The sequence below is a fragment of the Emys orbicularis genome, chromosome 4 (genome assembly GCF_028017835.1).
Source record: "Emys orbicularis isolate rEmyOrb1 chromosome 4, rEmyOrb1.hap1, whole genome shotgun sequence".
Classification (NCBI taxonomy): domain Eukaryota; kingdom Metazoa; phylum Chordata; order Testudines; family Emydidae; genus Emys; species Emys orbicularis.
Window position 1 is genome coordinate 28,232,005 of NC_088686.1, and position 25,702 is coordinate 28,257,706.

Genomic DNA, 25,702 nt, shown 5'->3' on the forward strand with positions numbered 1-25,702 from the left:
GAACCCTTTGTCCCTCTGGGTTTCCACCCCCCCTCACTGGAAAAGCACCAGGTTAAAGATGGATTCCAGTTCAGGTGACATGATCACATGTCACTGCAAGACTTCATTGCCCACTTGCCAGCACACACATATACAGGAAGACTAACAGGTAAACACAGCCATCTGCAGACAATGGTCCTGGTTAATGGGAGTCATCAAGATTCCAAACCATCATTAATGGCTCACACTTTACATAATTACAATAGGCCCTCAGAGTTATGTTTTATATTTCTAGTTTTAGATACAAGAGTGGTACATTTCTACAAATAGGATGATCACACTCAGTAGATTATGAGCTTTGTAATGATACCTTACAAGAGACCTTTTGCACGAAGCATATCCCAGTTGCATTATATTCACTTATTATCATGTTTTTATAAAACCATATAGACTGCACAATGTCACACAAGCTATCAGGAACAGTATCCCCGATAATGTCACAGCTAACCTGGTGGCTGAACTTTGTGACTTTGTCCTCACCCACAACTATTTCACATTTGGGGACAATATATACCTTCAAGTCAGCGGCACTGCTATGGGTACCCGCATGGCCCCACAGTATGCCAACATTTTCATGGCTGACTTAGAACAACGCTTCCTTAGCTCTCGTCCCCTAACGCCCCTACTGTACTTACGCTACATTGATGACATCTTCATCATCTGGACCCATGGAAAAGAAGCCCTTGAGGAATTCCACCATGATTTCAATAATTTCCATCACACCATCAACCTCAGCCTAGATCAATCCACACAAGCGGTCCATTTCCTGGACACTACTGTGCTAATAAGCGATGGTCACATAAATACCACCCTATACCGGAAACCTACTGACCGCTATACTTACCTACATGCCTCCAGCTTCCATCCAGAATACACCACATGATCTATTGTCTACAGCCAAGCTCTAAGATACAACCGCATTTGCTCCAATCCCTCAGACAGAGACAAGCACCTACAAGATCTCTATCAAGCATTCTTAAAACTACAATACCCACCTGCTGAAGTGAAAAAACAGATTGACAGAGCCAGACGAGTACCCAGAAGTGACCTCCTACAAGACAGACCCAACAAAGAAAATAACAGAACACCACTAGCTGTCACCTTCAGCCCCCAACTAAAACCTCTCCAGCGCATCATCAAAGATCTACAACTATCCTGAAAGATGATCCCTCACTCTCACAGATCTTGGGAGACAGACCTGTCCTCGCTTACAGACAACCCCCCAAGACAACCCCCCAACCTGAAGCAAATACTCACCAGCACCCACACATCACTGAAGAAAAACACTGACCCAGGAACCTATTCTTGCAACAGGTTTGTGTCCATTAATTCTTTTGCGTAGAGACTGTCCGGTTTGGCCAGTGTACATGGCAGAGGGGCACTGCTGGCACATGATGACATATATCACATTGGTAGATGTGCAGGTGAACAAAGCCCAATGCCAACTCTGCCCACATATCTATTCAAGTGATACCATCATAGGACCTAATCACATCAGCCATGCCATCAGGGGCTCGTTCACCTGCACATCTACCAATGTGATATATGTCATCATGTGCCAGCAATGCTCCTCTGCCATGTACACTGGCCAAACCGGACAGTCTCTACGCAAAAGAATTAATGGACACAAATCTGACATCAGGAATCATAACATTCAAAAACAGTAGGAGAACACTTTAACCTGTCTGGTCATTCAATGACAGACCTGCGGGTGGCAATTTTGCAACAAAAAAGCTTCAAAAACAGACTCCAGCGAGACACTGCTGAGCTTGAATTGATATGCAAATTAGATACAATCAATTTAGGCTTAAATAGAGACTGGGAATGGCTGAGCCATTACAAACATTGAATCTATCTCCCCATGTAAGTACTCTCACACTTCTTATCAAACTGTCTGTACTGGGCTATCTTGATTATCACTTCAAAAGTTTCCCCCCCCCTTACTTAATTGGCCTCTCAGAGTTGGTAAGACAACTCCCACCTTTTCATGCTCTCTGTATGTGTATACATATCTCCTCAATATATGTTCCATTCTATGCAGCCAAAGAAGTGGGCTGTAGCCCACGAAAGCTTATGCTCAAATAAATTTGTTAGTCTCTAAGGTGCCACAAGTACTCCTGTTCTCTTTGGGAATGGTTTTCCAACCAGTTTTGCACCTACCTTATAATAGCTCCGTCTAGATTGCATTTTCCTAGTTAGTTTATGAGACTGTCATGCGAGACAGTATCAAAAGCTTTACTAAAGTCAAGATATACCATGTCTACCACTTCCCCCCATCAACGAGGCTTGTTACCCTGTTAAATAAAGCTATCAAGTTGGTTTGACATTATTTGTTTTTGACAAATCTATGCTGACTGGTACTTATCACCTTATTATCTTCTAGATGTTTGCAAATTGATTGCTTAATTATTTGCTCCATTATCTTTCCGGGTACAGAAATTAAGATGACTGGTCTGTAATTCCCTGGGTTGTCCTTATTTCCCTTTTTATAGATTGGCACTTTATTTGCCCTTTTCCAGTCTTCATACATACACAACAAATACAGCAGAACTCTGTAACTTACGATTAAATAGATCTTTTGCCTGGTCATAAGTCTTTGGAAACCCATCCAAAATATATCCTTGATTCTTGCAAGGCATAGATTTTAGCTTTTCTTTCATGAATTTAATCACATACTGATCATCTAGACGACCTGAAAATTTAACATATGCATTCAAATAGAGTTAACCTATGTATAGTTTATGTGGAAGATGAACATCTGAAAGATTTTACTAACATTTTTATACACTTGTCAGAGAGTCTTTGAGTTAAGATCTTAGAATGTCTAACAATCTGCCTGGGATCACTATTTGATAATACTCAGAATCACCTATGGTAATATGTATTGATATGTTTCAGAGCACCACAAAATTATCAGGTATAAAATGAAAGACTCCTTCCATAAAACTGTTTACGTTTGACGAGTTTAACTATTATCCCGAGATCAAAGGAGTAAAATAAATACATAAATAAATAAATGAGACATAGTAGTATAACATACTGGTAACCGCCAGGGACTTGCAGTGTCTCTTGAAGCATCTAGAATTAATTTCTGAGTTTACTTGACAAAACAAAAAAACATTTAGAGAGAGGAATGTAGCAGAACAGTTAAGTTTGCAAAATGTTGGATTTTACTAAGGGTCTCAAACAGATTTACAAACACATATTCAATTTGTTATTAAAACACTTGGAAAAACCCATGTGAGACAGGTATTATGCTCACTCAGATGGGTAAACTGAGGCACGAAGTAGTTTTAGTGATTTGGCCCAGGTCATTGAATAAACGTTACAATAAAACCCCAATGTCCTGGGAATAAAACCCAGATTCTTACTTCTTCTGTAATCATGACTCCAACTCCCTCCCCTTCCCTTTGCTTCATTTTTAAAAAGTCTTAATTAAATATATATAAGCCACTGTAATCAAAATATTTTGATTGTAAAAGGTTTCATTGTTTTAACAATAAAGCAAAGCCACACAAGAGATGATGCAGCAGTGCTCATTAATGCACTCCTTGGGTGAGCTACAAGCTGTGACAGACCCAGACCAGTGGGGTACAGGAGTCTGGTAGAGGGCAAATATACTGGTCACTGGATGAGTAGTTTTCTGTTCCCTGAGTGACCAGAGGAGGGGCTGCACTAGAGTAATTAGGAACCTGCTAGAACCAGTTAAGGCATGCAGGCTAATTAGAACACCTGGAGCCAATTAAGAAGAAGCTGCTAGAATCAATTAAGGCAGGCTAATCAGGGCACCTGGGTTTTAAAAGGAGCTCACTTCAGTTTGTGGTGGAAGTGTGAGGAGCTGGGAGCAAGAGGTGCAAGGAGCTGAGAGGGTGTGCTGCTGGAGGACTGAGGAGCACAAGTGTTATCAGACACCAGGAGGAAGGTCCTGTGGTGAGAATAAGGAAGGTGTTTGGAGGAGGCCATGGGGAAGTAGCCCAGGGAGTTGTAGCTGTCATGCAGCTGTTACAGGAGGCACTATAGACAGCTGCAGTCCACAGGGCCTTGGGCTGGAACCCGGAGTAGAGGGTGGGCTGGAACCCGGAGTAGAGGGCGGGCCCGGGTTCCCCCCAAACCTCCCAATTGACCTGGACTGTGGGTTCTTCCAGAGGGGAAGGTCTCTGGGCTGTTCCCCAACCCACATGGTGAATCTCTGAGGCAAGAAAATCCGCCAATAAGCGCAGGACCCATCAAGATAGAGGAGGAACTTTGTCACACTGGTGTTAGCGGTGGGATCTTGGGGTGCACAGCGCGGCAGAAGAAGGAGGGTGATTTAAAAAAAAAAAAAGGGAGAGGGTTTATTTTTTTCACCACAATGGATGACGTAGTGCGGGCACTGATACAAGCTACGGCGGCCCAGCAGGAGGCTACCCGTGTCCAGGCAGCCACCCAACAGGAGGCAGAGCGGCTGCAGCAAGAGACTAATCACCTGCTGATGGACCAGGCTGCTCAAGACCGAGCTATGTTGCGGGAACTGGTAAACCAGGTAAAGTCCCTTACAGAGCTGAATCGTGGCCATGATGGGACGCGGCTCATACGGGCCAGCCATTGGCTGCAGAAAATGACACGGGAGGATGATGTAGAGGCATACCTTCTGGCCTTTGAGAGGACAGCCCTAAGGGAGGCCTGGCCTCGAGATCAGTGGTCTGGCATCCTTGCCCCATTCCTGTGGGGAGGCCCAGAAGGCCTACCATGATCTGCCTGAAGAGGCTGCGGCAGACTACCCCCAGCTGAAAGCAGAGATCCTGGCCAGATCTGGGGTAACGACAGCAGTGCGGGCCCAGCAGTATCACGGTTGGAGATACCAGGAAGACAAAACCCCGCGGTCCCAATTGTATGACCTCATCCATCTTGCACGAAAGTGGTTGCAAACAGAGTCCCGGAGTCCGGAAGAGATACTAGCGGTTCTGGTCATCGACCGATACATGAGGGGACTACCACCAGACCTTCGTGCCTGGGTAAGCCAGAATGAACCCTCCACCTATGACGAGGTTGTCGCCCTGGTAGAAAGGCGAAGGACAGCGAGGGAGCTGACCCGACCAGTTAAGGAAGAGGAACCCCGGGTTAAACTAGCAGCACCAAGCCCTAAAGTTCGGGTGACTGGGCCACCAGGAGGGCCCAGGTGGAAAAAGAGAGAGGCTGAAGGCCCATCAGAGGCCACAAAGAGTCGGAGCACTGAGGGAGAAGAGGATCGTGATGTTAGACTGCCCAAACCAAGAGACCGGGGAACACCTAGGGCTCCATACAGATGTTATGCCTGCGGGGAGTGGGGACACATAGCTGCACAGTGTCCCAATGCTGAGGAGCCTATGCAGTGTAACCTGGGGAACTGGGCAGATCCATGCTCCCTAATCCACCTTGTGGGGGTCTCACTAACCCCACATATGTATACCAGACCAGTGAAACTAAATGGGGTAGGGACCACGGCACTGGTTGATTCGGGGAGTGCTATCACGCTTATCTCAGGGAAGCTCGTGAAGCATAGTCAGCTGCTGCAGGCTAAACGTACGGGGATAACACGTGTCCATGGGACAGTTAGTTACTACCCCACCATCCCAGTAAAAATTGAGATCCAAGGGAACACTACTGAGGTAGCAGCAGGTGTAGTCCCTAAACTCCCATACCCGGTGCTCATAGGGAGGGACTTCCCAGGGTTTGGAAACTTACTCCCAGTAGGGGGATTGGAGAAAGATGGGGACCCTAAAATTGGTGAGGCATCCACAGCAGACTGTCAACCCCCAATCTTCTCTGAAATATCCCCAGATTTGTTCTCCACTCCCAGACAGGGTAGAAAGACAAAAAGGGAAAGAAGAGCAGCGAAGGCCTTGGGAACCTGAATACTGACCCAAAGCCAGAGGGTCGCTCTTGTAGGTAGGCGGACCCGCGCAGCTGAAAAGGAGGCCACGCAGGAGGGAGAAGCACCTGAGTCTGACCCCCACCCTAATGCTTCTGAACCAGTAGAGGCAACAGAGACTGGGCCCCTAGATCTTGGGCAGATTAGCCCCGGAAGAGGAAATTTTGGACAGGACCAGGCAGAAGACCCAAGGTATGACAACATTAGGAAGGAGGTGACTGAAATAGATGGGGTCCCCGTAGAAGGGAAAACCCAGGGACCAGGACCCTACTTCATAATGAAGAAGGATCTCTTATACCGGGTTGCACCAGTACAGGGGCAGAAGGTACAGCAGATCCTAGTACCTCAAAAACACCAGAACGCTGTATTAAGTCTTGCTCATAGTCATCTTTTTGGGGGGCATTTGGGGGTAGAGAAGACCCTGGCACGAGTCCTACGACGGTTCTTCTGGCCTGGAGTACATGAAGTGTGGAGGTACTGTGCCTCCTGCCCGGAGTGTCAGCTGCACAGTCCCCGTCCTCACTTGAGGGCACCTTTAGTACCCCTTCCCATCATAGAGGTCCCCTTCGAGCGAATAGCCATGGACCTAGTGGGACCCCGGAGAAGACGGCTCGGGGCCACCAATATATACTTGTTGTTTTGGACTATGCTACTCGCTACCCAGAAGCCGTCCCCCTGTGGAACACGGCCTCTAAAACTATAGCCAAAGAGCTGGTGGGGATCTTTGCCCGAATGGGGCTACCGAAGGAGATATTAACCAACCAAGGAACCCCATTTATGTCGAAGCTAATGAAGGACCTCTGTACGCTGCTCCATATACATACTCTGAGAACTTCGGTCTACCATCCGCAGACTGATGGGTTGGTAGAAAGGTTTAACCGAACCCTCAAGGCTATGATAAGGAACGTGGTAAGTCGGGACGGGAAGGATTGGGACACCCTACTACCCTACCTTATGTTCGCTATCCGGGAGGTACCTCAGGCCTCAACTGGGTTTTCCCCCTTCGAGTTATTATACGGGCGTCACCCCCCGTGGCATACTAGATATCGCCAAAGAGATCTGGGAAGAGGAACCCAATGAGGGGAGAAATATAATAGAGCATGTAATGCAGATGCGAGACTGGATAGCCCGGGTTACCCCTACTGTACGGGAACATTTGGAGAAGGCACAGGAGGCCCAGCGAACCCATTACAATCGCCAGGCAAAAGTGCGACAGTTCCAACCAGGGTATCGGGTTATGGTGTTGGTACCCACGGCAGAAAGCAAGCTTCTGGCCCAATGGCAGGGGCCCTATGAGGTGGTTGAACCCGTGGGGGAACTAACCTACAAGGTGCGGCAGCCAGGACGCAGAAAACAAGAACAGATTTATCACGTTAACCTTCTGAAACCCTGGCATGCACAAGAGGCATGCACAACGGTCCAAAAAGACCTAACCCAGGAAAACAAGCCTTCCAAACAGGTGAGAGTGTCTCCCGATTTAACACCTGACCAGAAGAATGAGGTGTCTGAGATGATCTTCCGGAACCAAGATGTGTTCTCGACAAAACCGAGTCGAACAACCGAGACATATCACCACATCGTCACGAACCCTGGGGCCAGAGTAACAATGAGGCCCTATCGGGTGCCAGCGGCAAAAAGGGAGGAAATAAAAACAGAAGTAAAAAAAATGCTGGAGTTGGGGATCATCGAAGAATCCCACAGTCAGTGGTCCAGCCCAATTGTGCTGGTGCCCAAACCTGATGGCACCACAAGATTTTGCAACAACTTCCGGCGACTAAACGAAGTATCCCAGTTCGACGCATACCCCATACCTCGCATAGATGAGCTAGTGGACCGTCTGGGTAATGCCCGGTATTTGACTACCCTAGACTTGACAAAGGGGTACTGGCAGATTCCCCTTGCGGAAGACGCAAAGGAAAAGACTGCGTTCTCTACACCAGAGGGACTTTTTCAATATACTGTCCTCCCTTTTGGACTACATGGGGCCCCAGCTACCTTCCACCGCCTCATGGACAAGCTATTACACCCGCATAACAGTTATGCTGCTGCCTACTTGGACGATGTGGTCATTCATACCCCAGACTGGGAAACCCACCTGGAGAAGGTGGAGGCAGTCCTTGATACCTTCAGGCGAGCTGGCCTTACAGCAAACCCTGCCAAGTGCGCTGTAGGGTTTACGGAGGCCAAATATCTTGGCTACATTGTGGGAAAAGGTCTGGTAAAACCCCAAGTGAACAAGTTAGAGGCCATCCAAAATTGGCCCCGACCAAGTCGCAAGAAACAAGTCCGGGCGTTCCTAGGTGTGGTGGGGTATTACCGACGATTTATCCCCCACTTTGCCACAAGGGCAAGCCCCCTGACAGACCTAGTGAAAACCCGTGGACCTGATCTGGTGAGATGGTCTGACGCAGCAGAGGAAGCATTCACAGACCTACGGACTGCCCTCTGCAGTAACCCCGTACTGATAGCCCCTGATTTCACCAAGGAGTTTATCCTGCAGACGGATGCATCGGAAGTAGGGTTGGGGGCCGTTCTATCACAGATGGTCGGGGAGGAGGAACACCCAATTCTATACCTAAGTTGGAAACTCCTTCCAAGGGAACAAAAATATGCAGTGGTGGAGAGAGAATGCCTCGCTGTAAAATGGGCCATGGAAACATTGCGCTACTACCTGCTCAGGCGCAGATTTGTCCTCATGACCGACCATGCCCCTCTTCAATGGATGCAGCGGAACAAGGAGAAGAACACAAGGGTGACCAGATGGTTATTATCCCTCCAACCTTTCCAGTTCCATGTGCAACACAGAGCAGGGAGCCGTCATGGCAACGCCGATGGCTTGTCACGTGTGCACTGTCTGGCGTCCCAAGCTGCCCAACCCCTTGGCGTTGAGCAGGGGGGAGGGATATGTGACAGACCCAGACCAGTGGGGTACAGGAGTCTGGTAGAGGGCAAATATACTGGTCACTGGATGAGTAGTTTTCTGTTCCCTGAGTGACCAGAGCAGGGGCTGCACTAGAGTAATCAGGAACCTGCTAGAACCAGTTAAGGCAGGCAGGCTAATTAGAACACCTGGAGCCAATTAAGAAGAAGCTGCTAGAATCAATTAAGGCAGGCTAATCAGGGCACCTGGGTTTTAAAAGGAGCTCACTTCAGTTTGTGGTGGGAGTGTGAGGAGCTGGGAGCAAGAGGCGCAAGGAGCTGAGAGTGAGAGAGTGTGCTGCTGGAGGACTGAGGAGCACAAGCGTTATCAGACACCAGGAGGAAGGTCCTGTAGTGAGAATAAGGAAGGTGTTTGGAGGAGGCCATGGGGAAGTAGCCCAGGGAGTTGTAGCTGTCCTGCAGCTGTTACAGGAGGCACTATAGACAGCTGCAGTCCACAGGGCCCTGGGCTGGAACCCGGAGTAGAGGGTGGGCCCGGGTTCCCCCCAAACCTCCCAATTGACCTGGACTGTGGGTTCTTCCAGAGGGGAAGGTCTCTGGGCTGTTCCCCAACCCACATGGTGAATCTCTGAGGCAAGAAAATCCGCCAATAAGCGCAGGACCCACCAAGATAGAGGAGGAACTTTGTCACAAAGCATATGACTTTGCAGACAAAGCATGCATTAATTAGGCAAAAGGATGCATCATACAGTGCTTTTTCATGGGAAATCATTGCAGACCTCAGTAGTGTTAAGAAGCACAAGGCCAAAAGCACACATGACTTTAGCCACAAATAATAATTAAAACACTCATATGGCACTTTTTCCATCCAGAGGCCTTAAAGCATTTTACAAATATGGGTAAGCATTATTTACCCTTCACCAAAGGGGAGGGAGGGGAAACAAAGAACAAAAAGTTAATTGTTTTTTTTTTTTTTCAAGGTTAGTTGCAATCAAGAAACCCAGTAAGACCTGGCTAGCTTTTTATTTTAAGCGACATTAATTAGGCTCTCACATCTGAAAGGTAAGCATGATATAATTAATTAGAAAATATTCTCGCCAAGAATCTAGAGAGACTGAATATAGAGCTGTAAGTAAAATGTCAGTTTGTAGTGTCAAAAGTCATAAATTTTTAAACACTGGAAAGCTATTATAATAGTAGAAATTCTTTCTTGATGTTTTTATTGTTTTCTATTTATATTTTTATGCAGCCCTTTTAACAGGCACGTTAGGTCAAATTCTGCCCCATTACTCTCATACAACCCCAATCATTTCAGTGGAATTGCACAAAGGTAAGTGAGGTTAAGGTTCATAATGCTGCAAAAGGGGGCATGACCCTTGCCTTCAATGGGAGCTATAAGGCCTAAAGGAACAGGCACAAATCAATTTCCTGATTTTTCATTTGTATAAAAGTTACATCTATTAACTAAAATCCAGGCTACCATTATCAATCCTTTCATGCCTTACCTCCATTCTGCTCCATGTTTTCTTTGACTCCATCTAAGAGTTCTTGTGCCTCTTCTATAGTGTCCCCTTCTTCATCATCTTCTTCTCCCTCCTCACCCACCTCTTCAGTTTCCACTGTTTCTTTAGGAGCAATAATTTTCTCCTATATAAAAAAAAAAGGTTCAAAAATAGTTTGGCTAAATTCTGCCTTTGGTATTAGACAGGTATAATTAAGGACAACATTTGGGCCACTGTCTGCATCTTAGTATCAGACTAGTAGCTGAAAGCCTGTGCTGTCACACAGGTGTAATTCATAAAGTTATGTATGTAAAAAAGCCAATAATGGCTCAGAATTTAACAGGTAGATGGTAACAGACCATGAATCCCAATGATGATTGAACCTGGTGATATTTTAAACCAAAAGCGCTCTCAACCATGCTTGTAGCTGTTTCCATTGCTTCACATTGATTCAACAGACATTCTAGGCTTAAGAGTGATGTTTGGGATTACTGTTTGTGCTGATTGTGTTGTGTGGCAGATTGTGTGGATTTGTGTGGGTGGCAAATGAGGGGAATGTGCCACAGTGACAGTCTGTGTATTTGGAGTTTTGTGTATGCAGGTTGTGTTGTGGAGGAGAGGCTGTGTTGTGTGTAGGGGGAGTTGTGCAGATTCCTTCATACAACCATTGAAATTTTTGCATGCAAATAACTGTAGACTAAGGGTGGTGATTGGGCTGATATCACAATGGTCTAGGACCCTTGGCATGACATAGGTGTAAACAGTACGGGTGTAACTCATAAAGTCAAAATGGCCGAGAACTTAAAAATTAGATGGTAACAGTCTCCAAATCCTAGTGATGATTGAACATGGTGATATTCTGAATAAAAAGAGCTTTCAACTGTACTTTTCTAGCTTCACACTGACTCAGACATTCTAGGCTTCAGAGTGACACACATAAGACACACAGAGTGACAATCCTGGAATCTTATTATATAGATATGCAGCTGATCTAAGGCCCTAAGCTGTGAGGTGGTGAGCCATCTTCACTAATTACAATCAGTTAAAATAAGGAGTGCTCAGTACTCAGCATGTCACAAGATCATGTCTTTACAACCTAGGTTAAATAAAATATGTTTTAGCTTTTGCAGATACTGAAGAATGGAAAAGGCAGGGATTAGTTTCAACAGCCACAGTTGGGCATCTACAATGGAGTTAGGATATTTTTAATTCCTCATTGCAGTCTACTAGAAGAAGGTTATTTCCTATGGTCATTTTTCAACTTCTAAATCACAGTTTTCTAACTAATTCTTAAATGATTTCAAACATTTTACATTTTAAAACTATGAAAACCAAAATAATAAATCCTAAAGAAGAGTTACCCACGTACCAGATTTTCTATTGCTTCAGAAATTACATCCTTTATTTTAATGTGATGTAGCTTGTAGTGTTTGCAGAGTTCTTCAGCAATGGTAGATTTCCCAACTGCAGGAGGACCAAGAACACAAATTTTGACTGGCTGAAAGAAAATGAAGATAAAAAGGAATTAAGCAAAGAGTGTGATTTTTGTTTTAAATGACTGGTCTTTCCCCTAGGACCAGTAGAAAATATATGAACAAACAAATTAACATAAAATTGGATACCTATTTTAGATGAACTTTCAGTGTATAAATTCTGCCCTTGGATGTCCTCCTATTTCTGGAGCTCAGTGTCTCCTACAATTCTTGACATCTGGGCAGCTCACAGAGATGGATCAGAGTTTTGGAGCCACATGGTCTGGTCATGCTCCCTCAGCTCCTGCTTTCCTCCAGTTTCTCTGACTCTGAGATGTGTGGAGAGCGGTTTTTAAAGCTCCCACCAGGGGCGGCTCCAGTCACCAGCGCACCAAGCGCGTCCTGGGGCGGCAAGCCGTGGGGCGCAGCCTGCCGGTCGCTGTGAGGGCGGCAGTCAGGCTGCCTTCGGTGGCATGCCTGCGGGAGGTCTGCTGGTCCCGTGGCTTCAGCGGCAATTTGGTGGCGGGTATGCTGAAGGCGCGGGACTGGCGGACCTCCCGCAGGCATGCCGCCGAGTCCGCCTTACCAGCGGACCTCCCGCAGGCATGCCGCCAAAAGCCGCCTTACTGCCGTGCTTGGGGCGGCAAAATACATAGAGCCGCCCCTAGCTCCCACATTGACATCTGCCTACGGTTTGGGGGGTTTTTTTGGGGGGGGGGAAAGAGTGTCAAAATTTGGGGCAGTGGTAAGCAGCAATCGTCCTCCCTTCCCCCGTTGGCCAGTTTTTTAGCCGGGTGTTGGAACCCCCTGGAGCCTGAGCTGCAGTGCATCCTGCCAGCTCCTCTGCACCTTCTGGATATGGCAAAGCACCCTAGAAAGCACCAAATGAAATCCAAATGGTGCTCCATCTGTGAGACTGCCTTCCCAGGCTCAGCAGACAGTGATGTGTGCCCAGCCTGCACTCAGCCTTCTGTCCCCAATTCTGTTAGGTCCCAGTGCTATGAGTCAGGCAGGCGTGTGGTATCCCCTAGCCACCAGAGCAACTGTGACTCCAACATGGCAAAAATGGACCAAGAATCTATAGGCAGAGCAGGGATAGGCTCCAAGAATGAGGAGGGCCCAGTGACCCAACTCAGGGGGTAATTCCCAGTGGGCCCCTGGAGAAAAGAGAGAGCAGATTGACAGGCTCACAAATCCCCCCACTCCACACCTCCTGGCAAGTTCTAAAAATGGATCCTGAACACTCTGGAAAAAGAAACAGGGATCATAAGTAGGGTGACCATATTTCCTTATGCTGAATACGGGACATATGGTAAAATTACTCGTATTCAAGTGAGTTCAGCGGCAATCAATCGTACAAACGTTCAAATTAACATCAAGTTGACTGAGCCCGTTAAAAAGAAATACTGGGTAGCTGGATTCTTTTTATTTACCTTCTTATCTTTAAGGCTTTAGGGTTCACACAGGGAGGGGAGACACACACACACTCCTACCACCCCCCCACACACCTGGGGAGGGGTGACACACACGCACTCCCATTCATCTCTCTCACCCGGGGTGGGGGATTTGACCAACCAACCCGACCCTCCTTGCCCAGCACTCTCCGCCCTCTATGCCTGGCTGGGTCCCCGGGACTGACCCGCCCCTGCTGGTACTTGGCACCGCATCTTCTTGAGGCAACACACGGGGGGTGTGCACACAGGGTCACATGCCCCCCAGATTTCTGCCACCAGGATTCACACCAGAATGTGGCAAGCAGCAGCCTTCCAGCTGCAAGGGAGGGGTTGTGGTGGGGGGGGGAAGGGATGACCTGGTCCGTGTCTTTGCAGAGCTCATCTCCCCTCCACCCCACCACTCCCATGTGGCTGGAAGCAGCTTGTCCCTTCCTGACCGCACAGTGTCAAAAGGCAGCTAACACCTCCAGGCTGCTGCTGGCCACTGACATAACGCAGTCACCTCCTGTCCCCTGGCTACAGCGCGGGCAGGAAGCGGTTAAGCCCTAAGGATGCATTGTGCACCAGGGCTCAGGGAACCTGAAGGCAGGGGCTTCAGCGAACCCAGGGAAGGAGGGGTGGATGAAGAGGGTGCTAAGCCCCTACCCGGGGGGCTGCTGTGGAGCCTGCAGGTTCAGGGCGTGAACACGCTGGAAATCGCTTCCCCTCTGCCACTCCAGAGCATAGCTGAGGGGCAGAGTGGCTTCCCCATGCCAGCAACATGTGGGGCTTTGGCATATGCAGAGCTTGGCTCTTCCTGGCCTGCGCCTCAGGCCGGAGGGTCTTGGGATTTCCCAGGGCATCAGCCCAGCCAGAGGCAGTGGGGGAAGGGAGGAGCCTGCTGGCCAAGCTTTTGGTGAGCTCAGTGCTCTGACCAGGAGCTGGTTTTCTGCATAGCTCTTGGAGCAGGACGCGCCCTGCTAGGGGGGATATGGAGGAGCAGCAGGGCTGGGGGGGACAAAGGGGCAAAGCAAGGGGCGGACGGGGGGGGGGGGGCATGGAGGGGCCGATGGGTGGGCAGCAGAGGCAACATGTAACCGTCCGCCACATGTAACTGGAGCTATACTGGCAAAAGAATTCCTTTAGTCAATATAGCATATGTTACGTTGGGAGGTGATTTACCTATACTGATGGAAGATCTCCTTATGCAGATATACACTGCATCTCCACTAAGGGTCTCTGCTGATATAGCTATATCAATGTAGCCACATTGGCAAAGCCTTTCTCGTGTAGACTAGCCTTAAAATCAAAACACCTGAGTAAACAGTTGTTTCTTATTTCATTCCAAAAGTCACCATATTATGTTATATCACATGAGAGAGCTAATTCCAGAGCCACAGCCCTCTGCTGATTTCACCTGCAGGATTTCAGTTCTAGGGACAACAGGAAAAGTATTTCTTCTCCTTAGTTCTTCGGTCCTTCTTTCAGTTTTAGTTCCCAAATATATTGTATTTGTCAGTTTATTTTGCATCTCTTAACAGCATTGCAAATATTGTCACTTAATGTATATTTATACACTCCTCTTAGAAAAATATCAGAGCACTTCAAAACAGCATCCAGGAAATAATTACCAGTAATCCCCGACTTTGCTTGTATTCTTTGAGGACTTGCCCAATATTCTCCACCAGTCCTGTCTGAGCAACCCACTTAATGTTGAAGTTCTCCTTCAAGAATACAGCTTCCATCCGCAGGTTCACAAGTAACATATCCAAATGTGTTTGCTAAAGGAGCAAAAGTACATTTAATTGCACAGAGAGTTCCCTGTTTGATATTAAAGGGACACTGCCAAGTAGCCTAACCCCAAGATGTAGGTCTTATTTAAAAAAAAAAAATTGGAGGGGGTAGGAGGTTCTGCTTTACAAAACCAAAAATTAATAATTTCAAGATTATTTAACAATTTAAATGAAAACAGGTTTTATTTTTCATTTAAATATTCCCATGAAGTATTGGAAATCCAGTCACTATACCACTGGCTTATGATCATGCATAGAAACCAGAAAGTGGAACTTTCATTTTCTAAGCAGAGTGAAGGGCAAAAAGTAAACAAAGGGCCCTAATCCAAAATGCACTGAAGTCAATGGAATGACTCCCATTGACTTTCATGGGCTATGATTCAGGCCTAAAGACAATAATTCAATTTTAAAATTTATTTTAGTTTTAATAATCTAGTTTGTTATTAATGACAAAGAGTTAAGGAAACAATTATGATTTTTATCTTGATAGTCTCTCTCCCAGACCTAACTCCATACTGCGAAGACTACCATCTGTGGGCATTTTGTTACTGTAACCAACGAAGCGGCAGTCATTAATTCCATCTCTCTTAACTCCTGAATCTATTCTAATTCATAGATTTTAAGGCTAGAAGGACCTGTATAACACAGACCATATTCACCCAATTATTCGTACACTGAAATATTAAAGGGACACATTCTAAAGTGCCTTTGACAATTCATACCTTGTTTACTCCAAGCTGCTTGCAAGAATACAGAAACAATTCACATCTGCCACATCTTATTGACTAATCAGAATAAACATTTTTGTAGCTCACTATTTACATCTTATTTCCTCTGTAAAGGCTCAATTCTGTGCAGGCCTCCTGTGAGGTGCTTACAGGGCCGGCTCCAAGGTTTTGGCCGCCCCAAGCAGCCAAACAAAACAAAACAAAACAAAAAGCCGTGATCGCGATCTGCGGCGGCAATTCAGCGCGAGGTCCTTCGCTCCGAGCAGGAGTGAGGGACCGTCCGCCGAATTGCCGTCGAACAGCTGGACATGCCGCCCCTCTCCGAAGTGGCCGCCCCAAGCACCTGCTTGGTAAGCTGGTGCCTGGAGCCGGCCCTGGGTGCTCAGCATCCTCAACTCACATCAACTCCAATACGTCACTGGAGAGCCTCAGGATCAGGCTCTACATACTAGCAAAAATGCCTCATAATTCTCTATTATGTGGTTTATAACCTGCTTTTTCATTTACTTTATTTATCTAAATATAGTTTATGCACTTTTGTTGACATTTTTTGTGTCATATCTTTGTGATGATGTAAATAATAAGAAAAAAGTACATTGCATGGAATTTCTATTTTCATCTCACATCCCTTCCTTAAAGAAGATATTCAAAAAAGGAAACAAAATACTAACCGTTAAGTCTTTGCTTAAGAAAGCGTTTTCTCTTGGAATCTTTTGGATTTTTCCTGGTCCAACATTTTTGCTAATGCACTGTCAGAAAACAGTATTGTACATTAAATTGGGTTCTCATCTAATCCATACTTTTGAGTTGCACAGCAATCTGAAGAACACGTGTGTACTAGTTCAAGTTTAGAGACATGGTAGAATACCTCTGCTGGGCTGTATACTAAAAAAGGAGTGTTGCAAGCTTTCTATTTTATGGACCACGACATAAAAATCCTAAATATTTCATTCTGCAGACTACCGTCAAAGGCTCTGCAGTCCATAGATTACCATCTGAGAATCTCTGTTCCAGTATGTTCAATTTTCAGTGTCAGTAGGCAAATAAATTGCCAATTACTTCGAAAGCACTTTTAAATAATAGAGAGTTAAAATCACCAGATTGCTACTTCACAGCAGCTTCCAGGTTACTTTGCTGGATTTTGCTTCAAGGCATGTGATTAAACAAAGGAACAAACTATATTCCTACAATTCAAGGGAAAAAAGAATTTCAAAAAGACACTGCCTAATTACAGTATATATGAACTGGATGAAAACATAAGGTCTAATCCATCAGCCCTTTATCACAGGCAAAATCCCTTTTGAAACTAATAATTTTGCCTGAAAATGGACTGCAGGACTGGGCCCACATTTTGCATTTCGTTTAAAAGAAGTACGCACTATAGGATTTCAAGACTAGTTTTTATAAAATTGTTGTGCAGAATAATTCACGGAAGATTCAGGGACTTTTAACAGAGTGAGGACTAAGGATTTACAAGACTAAAAAGATACCTAGACAAAGAAACAAAATCTTAAGTTGTTTTACCTTAACTATGGCCTGAAGAGTATGTATAGATTCATCCACTGCCACAATGTAGTGAGTCTTTGGCCTATGGTCAGCTATATTTTGTAACACCCTGCAATACAGCAAATGCAATCAATGTCCATTAGTGGAAGGAAAAATATTGTGGTCTTTAACATGAAATATAATATAGAAGCAACCCCAAGGCAAAGGGTATGAGGAAACTCTGAAGGTGAATATTCCAAAGCATGCTATTTTCATGTTGATTTTTATTCATAAGATAATATAATTAGATATCTCAGTTTGGCCAAGACACTTCAGAATATGGAGCAATGTCTCTAGAAAATATACACCAAGCTGCTACTTGTCCTTTCTATTCTGGTTTCAAAAACTGTGGTGCAGTTCCATGTTGGTTCCATTCGGTTTATGGTACTATGTTCTGGACATGGTACTTCTAGGAATTTCTTGAAAACATGGCCTCAATGTGACTGTAAGTTATTACTTCCAGAAGGCCTATTTCATGTTGGAAATATTTAAATCTCCATTTGCCTGAAAATGATGTGCGAAAGTCAACTGTAGTCCATTTAAAAAAATTAAAATAAAAAAAAATTGGTAGCAGCTGTCTGAAATCTCCACTGGTAGGTATGGTTTTGGTATATATATATGGATACTAAGCATTTCCAGGGATGGCCATCCCTAAAAAGCATACTTACGCTGCTAAATCAACAACATGAATGGTTGGAAGAAAATTGTTTCCATCACCAAAAACTGATATTGCAGGAGTCTCACCAAGCCAAGCTGTCTGAAAATAAATACAAATGAAGCAGGAGAGTTATATTTAATTAGAGTTGCAAAAAGGAACATATGTACGGCTGGTGAAACTAGGTACATCCTGGATTTTAATGTTCAATTTCTTGTATGTGAGTATGAGCCGCAGCTGAGTAATCAATTCTGCGAGCTGCTGATTGCCAGCCTACAAAGAGCCTACAAAGTTAGTGGCATTTTTGACAAAACTGCTCAGTTTGGGGAAAGCTTTATTATTATTATTTTATATCCCAAAGGATATAAAATGAAAATAGAAATGAAGAAAGCTTTGGGGGGGGGGGGGGGAAATCACACTATACTGAAAAAAACATCGTTTACCTAATCCCCAACAGGCATACTCCATTGAGGCTCCATGATAGATATGCTCTTACCAACATAGGATATACTGGGATATAGTTCAAAAACTGTGGAATGACTGAATAGGTTTTAAACTAAAAATCTGCTAAATGACTCAATGTGGCCATGTCCACACTACAGAGCCTATGCTGGCATAGCTGTATTTATAGGCTGGGCAGAATTAGATTTTTTAAAATATATAATTTCAAGGAATAATATCAGTGTTTATTTTAAGCATTTTTCAATTCAATAAAGACAAGTGCAAAGTACTCCACTTAGGAAGGAAAAATTAACTGTACAAATACAAAATGGGGAATAACTGGCTAGGCAGTAGTACTGCTCAAAAGAATCTGGGGGCTATAGTGGATCACAAATTGAATATGAGCCAACAATGTGATTCAGTTGCAAAAGAAGCTAATATTCTGGGATAACAGGAGCATTGTATGTAAGATACTAGAAGTAATTGTCCTGCTGTATTTGGCACTGATGAGGCCTCAGCTGGGTCTGGTTTTGGGCACCACACTTTCAGAAAGATGTGGACAAATTAGAGAGAGTTCAGAGGAGGGCAACAAAAATGAAAAAGGTTTAGAAAAACTGACCTGTGTGGAAAGGTTAAAAAAACTGGGTATATTAGTTTTGAGAAAAGAAGACTGAGGCTGAACCTGAAAACAGTCTTCAAATATGTTAAGGGGTTTTATAAAGAGGATGCTAGTCAGATGTTCTCCATGTCCACTGAAGGTCGGACAAGAAGTAATGGGCTTAATCTGCAGGAGGTGAGATTTGAGTTAGTTGTTAAGAAAAACTTTCTAAATATAAGGATAGTTAAATACTGGAATAGGCTTCAAGGGAGGCTGTGGAATCTGTTGGAGAAAAACAGAGTTCTCACTCTCAGGTTGGGTGCAGCAAGTCAGATACTGTATTATCTCTAGCAATTGCGTGGAGGGAGAGAGCTAAACAGGTCTCTCTCCAGGTAAACAATTACAGCAAACATTTATACCTTTTGTTACATACAATAATGGGCGACAGCTGCATTTTGTTTATACATGCACCTCTACCTCGATATAACGCTGTCCTCGGGACTCAAAAAATCTTACCGTGTTATAGGTGAAACCACGTTATATCGAACTTGCTTTGATCCACCGGAGTGTGCAGCCCCGGCTCCCCGGAGCACTGCTTTACCGCGTTATATCCAAATTTGTGTTATATCGGGTCACGTTATATGGGGGTAGAGGTGTACATCCTCCTGATATTTTATTTTCCTCAACAATTTAGACTATAGTCTGCATTCCATACTTATCTAACACAAGGTCACAACAACTTCTCATACAGTTCTTTCCCACTCACCTCACACAATCCTTGCTTCTACAAATCTCACGTTATTAGGGTTACAGCTAGCCTGACTCTTGCTCACACAAGGGGACTGTTTGAATATGAAATCCCCTTCAAATCCCTGTCAGTTCTTTCTCTACTTCCACAAATCCTAGTCCATGGAGGTTTTTAAGAACAGTTTAGATAAACACCTCTCAGGGATGGTCTAGATTTACTTGGTCCTGCCTCAGCACAGGGGGCTGGACTAGATAACCACTCAAGGTCCCTTCTAGCCTTAAATTTCTATGATTCCATATTGGCATAGCTATGCCAGTATAGGCCCCCAGTGTAGACACAGCATGAACTGTCAGAATGAAGAGTTCTTCCGGCATAGTAATACCATCTCCACAAACAACATTAGCTATGTCAACAGAAGTACTTTTCTGTCGGTATAGTTGTCTCGCTAATGGGGGTTTTGCCAAAATAACTATGTTAGTTAGTGTGTGTATTTTTTTTCACACTCCTAGTCGAAACAGTTATGCTGGTATAACTTTTAAGTGCAGACTCTGGGAATGGACTTCAAGAGGCATTGGAACAGGTCCTCTGCCTTGTTAGTAGAGATATTCAGAGTACAGTAATACTGCTGTTATTAAAATCCTTTTCAATTTACATTTAAGAACTGTGCAATATTAAACTAAACTTCACCAAAATTGAAAAAGTCTACCTTAAAAAAGTAGTGAAATATTCCTTCTTCAGCTCCATACTGAAGTCCTGAAGCAACAACATAGGTTGAAAATTTGTTTTTGTTCTGTGGAGTAAAACAGGAAAGTTTTAAAAAACACTACGAACAGTGTTATAAATTAAATTTTGTTGACTTACCGTGAAATTGCACTTGAATTCTATATATGGAATAGTTCACTTACATCACTTCAACATGGAAGTGAGATGAATTCCTACATAACTACTAATGGGGAAATAGGCCTTTTGCTAATACTGCCAGCAGAAACCAATAGTGAAACTAACAAGCAGGCTAGGAACTATCATTCCCCAAAGTATCCTGAATCCAAGTGAGATTCATCAAGAAAGACAGGCCACTGGTGCCAGCGGGGCTAATTAAATCTACATGAAAATGATCTAAGTGTAGCTCTTCTTTTGGATACAGAGGATGAGGAGAGAGGGGAATTAAGTATCTTAACATGTTATATTCACTTTTTTGAGAGAACTTCTTTCAAGAGACTAAATTGTTACATTCCCATCCAGCATCTTTCATGACCTGAAAAATCAAAAGCAATTCTACTAAAAGTGGTAACATGGACAAATTGCTAAGGATGAATAGAAAAGAATAGTGCAAAGTATGCAGGGACAAAATCTGAAAGGCTAAAGCACAAAATGAGTTACACATCACAAGGAACATTAAAGGAAATAGGTTCTATAAATACATTAGGAGCAAGAGACAGATGAAGGTTCTCTTAACAGCGAGGACTTTCAAGTGTTTCCTTTAAACTAAGATAAGTTTTAAAAATTTCCAGGGGAAACAAAATTCATCTTCATGCTGTGAATATCCTAGACATCCTATCTATGTGACTCTATAAAATAGCCTGCAATCATTACTAATGGAATAGAAGCAGAAGTGACAGTCTATTTTTTTCACTATGAGGATAATGTATCTCTTGAAAACACATTTCAGAAACATATAACTAAGACCACTGTCAGTCAATCTTTAATTTTATAGACAAAATACTACATAAAGGGAACCTAGTTTACATATTTAAATAATTAAAAGTTTACAATAACAAACAGGAAATATTTCTCAGATCAGTTGACTCTAATAGCTTTTTAATAATCCCTGGAATAAAAAGATGAGAATCAGGGGAGATTAGAGATGGAATATTTACCGTAGACCATTGAAATATGGGCTAATGGGCCTTTGAAAGGATTCAGGACTTCTAAAAGTATCTTTTTAGTGCCATAAGTCATGTGCATGAGAATGTATTACCCACGATTGTGACTATAAAATTCGTATTAACATTTTACATCAAGCTATAATCTTGCAATGTAGGTCTGTTGGGATATATATATCTATATATAGATATAGATATATATAGTGACGGACTCAAACCAGAAGGAGAAAAGAGAGTGGGGGAAGGCAGGTGTATCAGCCTCAGGATGAGCAGGTTTCTGTTCCCTGGATAGCCAAAAAGGGGCTGCTCCAGGCCACTTGGGACACCTGGTGCCAATTAATCTGTTAAGGCCGTTAGGCTAATGGAGACAGCTGGAACCAATCAAGGTCCCATTCATACTGCTTAAAAGCTCTCCATCCAGTTCCCACAGGAAAGCCCCAGTGAAAGAAGCTAGAGGAGAGGAAGTGTTGCTGAAGCCTGAAGTAAGGGTGAAGCTAGAAAAAGGGGACCATGGGGAAGTGGCCCAAGGAATTGAAGCAGCTCTGGGGGTGATGGGAAAGCTGCCAACTGCTGCTATCATTAGGGTCCCTGGGCTGGAACCTGAAGTAGAGGGTGGGGCTGGATTCCCTCTCCCCGCTCTACAGAGACCCCCTTGAGAAGGGAAGCAGGCCTCTGTCCAGGCAGGTGGCTGAACTGCACCTACTAGCTCAAAGGAGCAACAGGGTGCATTCCAAGAATATATACTGCAGAAACAGTGGAAAAAATTATACTGGATCAACAGGATGTGTACATAAAGAAGTTTCCCAATGTATAAATTAAAAACAAAGCAGAATGTGGTAAAAATCAAAGCATGTGTTAAAATTGTGGGGGACAAAATGCCATGATTAATGTATGTAAATTCTTGTGTGGCTCAGAACAGTAAATTATGAAAGAAAAAGGAATGCCCAATTGCACTGAAAATTATCCTGTATGGACCTTGAATTTAAAGTGTAAATATGGTGCTACAACTTTTTTGTAATTGGCTAATTGCTTATGCTTGCTTTGCTTTGCATTTTGTGCTTAATAAAAAAAATTGTGTATGTTATAATTTAGAAAAAAATAAAGGTTAGTGTAAGTATTTAAAATAATAAAGCTGAAAGCATCGGACACTATTCCTATGGAATAATAGCCATGGCTTCAATATTAAGAATCCTCATAATTAAAAAGAGTAAAAATATGGTTTCTGGCTTTTGTTTTTTGAATATTTGAACAAATTTAGGGGTATATAAATATACATATGGAAGCACCTCTAAAATGAAGGTATAAATCAAAGGAAATAATACATTCTACTATTTGTGGAACGAATAAAAAAATAGAACCAAACAAAACCAAATGTAAAAAAAAAAAAAACCTTTTAAGGTAAAATTTAAAATATGGTGGAAAGATGGCAAAAATATGACATACAAATATCTAAAGCCAAAAAATTTTAAAAAGCAATACAGGTATTTGTACATACTAAGGGGGAAGGACATCTAATGTTTAAATTTAGTTATAATAAGAATCTAAATATAAGTACTCTGGACTGTACTTCTTAAAGTTTAAAATTTGATGTAGTCACCCTAAATGTGACAAACAAATTATTTTACATGAGTATTAACCAAGTCAATGGTTCTTAAATTATGAAAATGTGGTGTAATGGTAAATCCTTCCATAATAAGATTAAGTTGCTTTTAAAAAAATAATGGGAAAATATATTTTGGGAAATATGGTTTTGTTTATTAATCAAATACCAGTAAACAAGATTGCACCAAAAATCATGGCAGACGAGCACCCATCTAAAAAAAGTAATCAAAGCCCCAACTATTGTAAATAGAACAATCTGGTTAAAAGATGCTCAAGTAAACATAAGTGCACAACATCTGGAGTATATGCCTTGCCTCTATTAAGAGCATGGCAACAACAATGGGGAAACAGAACTATACAAAATAAAAAAAGTATAGGAAAATATATTGTAGGTAGTATTGGTGCTGTAGTTTTAAACTCCTTTAATATTAAGACTTACAAGGAAAAATGTCAGCTTGGGATAAAATTTTGGGGGTTATACAGAGACGTGTAACACACTTTTGGTGCATTAGTGAAACAAAAAATTAAAAGTATAAAAACTCCAATTAAAACAAGCCCAAGCCTTAAAGTCTCTAATTGTAAATCTATTTGGTGTGTCTAAGTTTAACAATAAAACTGTACTAGCAATACAATGTGTACAAATGCAAACTTATAAAATACAAATGTTAAGTAAGGTTTGTTTTGTAATCCATAAAAAGTATTTAAAGTATTATAGAACAACACTGTGTCTGGTATCTGCCTGCTCCCCATCCCGTAGGAAGACCTCTACTGCAGGTCTAACAGATCTAGTCACTGACTGACAAATAGTGCCCTTCAACGTCTTTTGCAATATTCATTAAAACCACTAGATGTCACATTCTAGCCATTGTAAACCATTTCTGCTGGTTATTTTTCAGACTAATTAACAGTTTTCCTATCGCGGCAAAATAATAATGCCATAAGAAAGCTTTTCCAACATTCTTCTCTGATGCATGCACCTATTTAAAAGGTAATTATATACTAACACCTTTAGTAGCCTGGTTAGGCAGAGATTTAGCACATAGGAATGGCCACACAGATTCAGACCAGTGGTCCATCTATTCCAGTATTTTTTTTTTTTCTCATAAGAGCCAATGTCAGACACTTTGGAGGTCAGGTGTAACCTCCGTCCCCTATAATGGGTAATACTGTGCTCTGAGGGAAATTTCACAACATACATATCAGGGAAGTAAAGGCAATTTTTTTTGGCTTGCCAGGTCACTTTATACAACATTGTTGATTGTCTCCTCATGCCATGGCTAATGTTCTGTATTGTCATTAACCATATGAGAACCAAGTATGATTTCCAGTGCCATTCTCTGTGTGCCATACAGAACAAAGGGTGCTACACTTAATTCAGAGTACAAATATTCATTTTTGGTGAGGTCCTCATTTCTCCCTTGCCCCCCCAAACTAGACTGATGTCCAAGCTTATATACAGCCTAACTCTGTAAGATACTGAGTTCCCTCTACAAAGAGATGAGTGCTTTCATGTCTCATGGTGCCCTAACCTAAATACTCCTTGGAGGCTTTGAGCACCTTGCAAGGCCAGATCTATACAGAATGAGTGGTTTTCCCTAGAGTACACACTTGCGTTTCCTGATTTCTGCTCTAACCTCTACAATGCTCTAAGGAATTCAGTATGAGGTAGGAGAGCAGGAATTGGACTGCCGTTATTATTATTTATATGGCAATAGTGACCAAACATGAAGGGAGACAGTGTCTTCCCCAAGGAGTTTAGCAATCTAAAAAAGACAGACAGATGAAGAGTGAGGGGAAATAGATATAACATACATGCAAAGTGATCCGAGTGATATGCACACTAGGTGTTTGGGATGAGTCTATGGCCCTGATTCTGCAATGGAGTGCACACAAGCCAAAGGGGCTCCATGCAGACACAGCAGTCTGGCAACACAGTCTGTTACAAGATCAGGGTCTATCTAGGTACTCACTGCTCAGAATTTGTGTCCCATCGCCATAGTATCTATCTGAAAACCTTCAAAGTATTTAAATTAGACATAACAATAACTTTGTAACTAACCAGAATTTATCTGCTGCTGTTCTTCTTTTCAAATTACACATACTAAATTCCCTTTTCCCCCACCCTTCCTTCATCCTTCAGCACCCTTGTCTTCTCCCCATAAAAGCCCCCAGCTCCAATTCTATTTCTAATATAACAAATACATGAACACATCTTATGAAATAAGTTTGATTTATTCATTGATTAAGTAAAGCATGAATTTGTAGTGGAAATAGATTAATATAAAATAAACACACACATTTAAATCTCTAAAGGGTCAATTCCCGTCTCAGTATTTTTACACATTTCACATTATTACCACTGGGAGCTATTCACATTTATCAAGGAGTTAATATACTTGCAGAAATCTGTTAAACATTGTGGACAATTTATATTAAGATGAGAGAATTCTTCAGTTTAAGAAAAAAAAGAACTGCATTCAAATAGGTTATTTT

At 43.1% G+C, this 25,702-nt stretch overlaps 1 protein-coding gene across 1 annotated transcript in view; it reads right to left on the reverse strand.

The window, feature by feature from the left end:
- AK7 (adenylate kinase 7) overlaps positions 1-25,702 on the reverse strand; it is a 57,312-nt gene that overhangs the window by 20,400 nt on the left and 11,210 nt on the right. Inside the window, exons 6-13 of the mRNA XM_065403897.1 lie at positions 20,431-20,514; positions 17,951-18,039; positions 17,262-17,352; positions 16,409-16,486; positions 14,848-14,997; positions 11,681-11,809; positions 10,315-10,456; positions 2,603-2,731 (exon numbers count right to left, since the gene is read on the reverse strand). Coding sequence (XP_065259969.1) covers positions 2,603-2,731; positions 10,315-10,456; positions 11,681-11,809; positions 14,848-14,997; positions 16,409-16,486; positions 17,262-17,352; positions 17,951-18,039; positions 20,431-20,514 — 892 coding nt within the window. The remainder of the gene's footprint in view (positions 1-2,602; positions 2,732-10,314; positions 10,457-11,680; positions 11,810-14,847; positions 14,998-16,408; positions 16,487-17,261; positions 17,353-17,950; positions 18,040-20,430; positions 20,515-25,702) is intronic.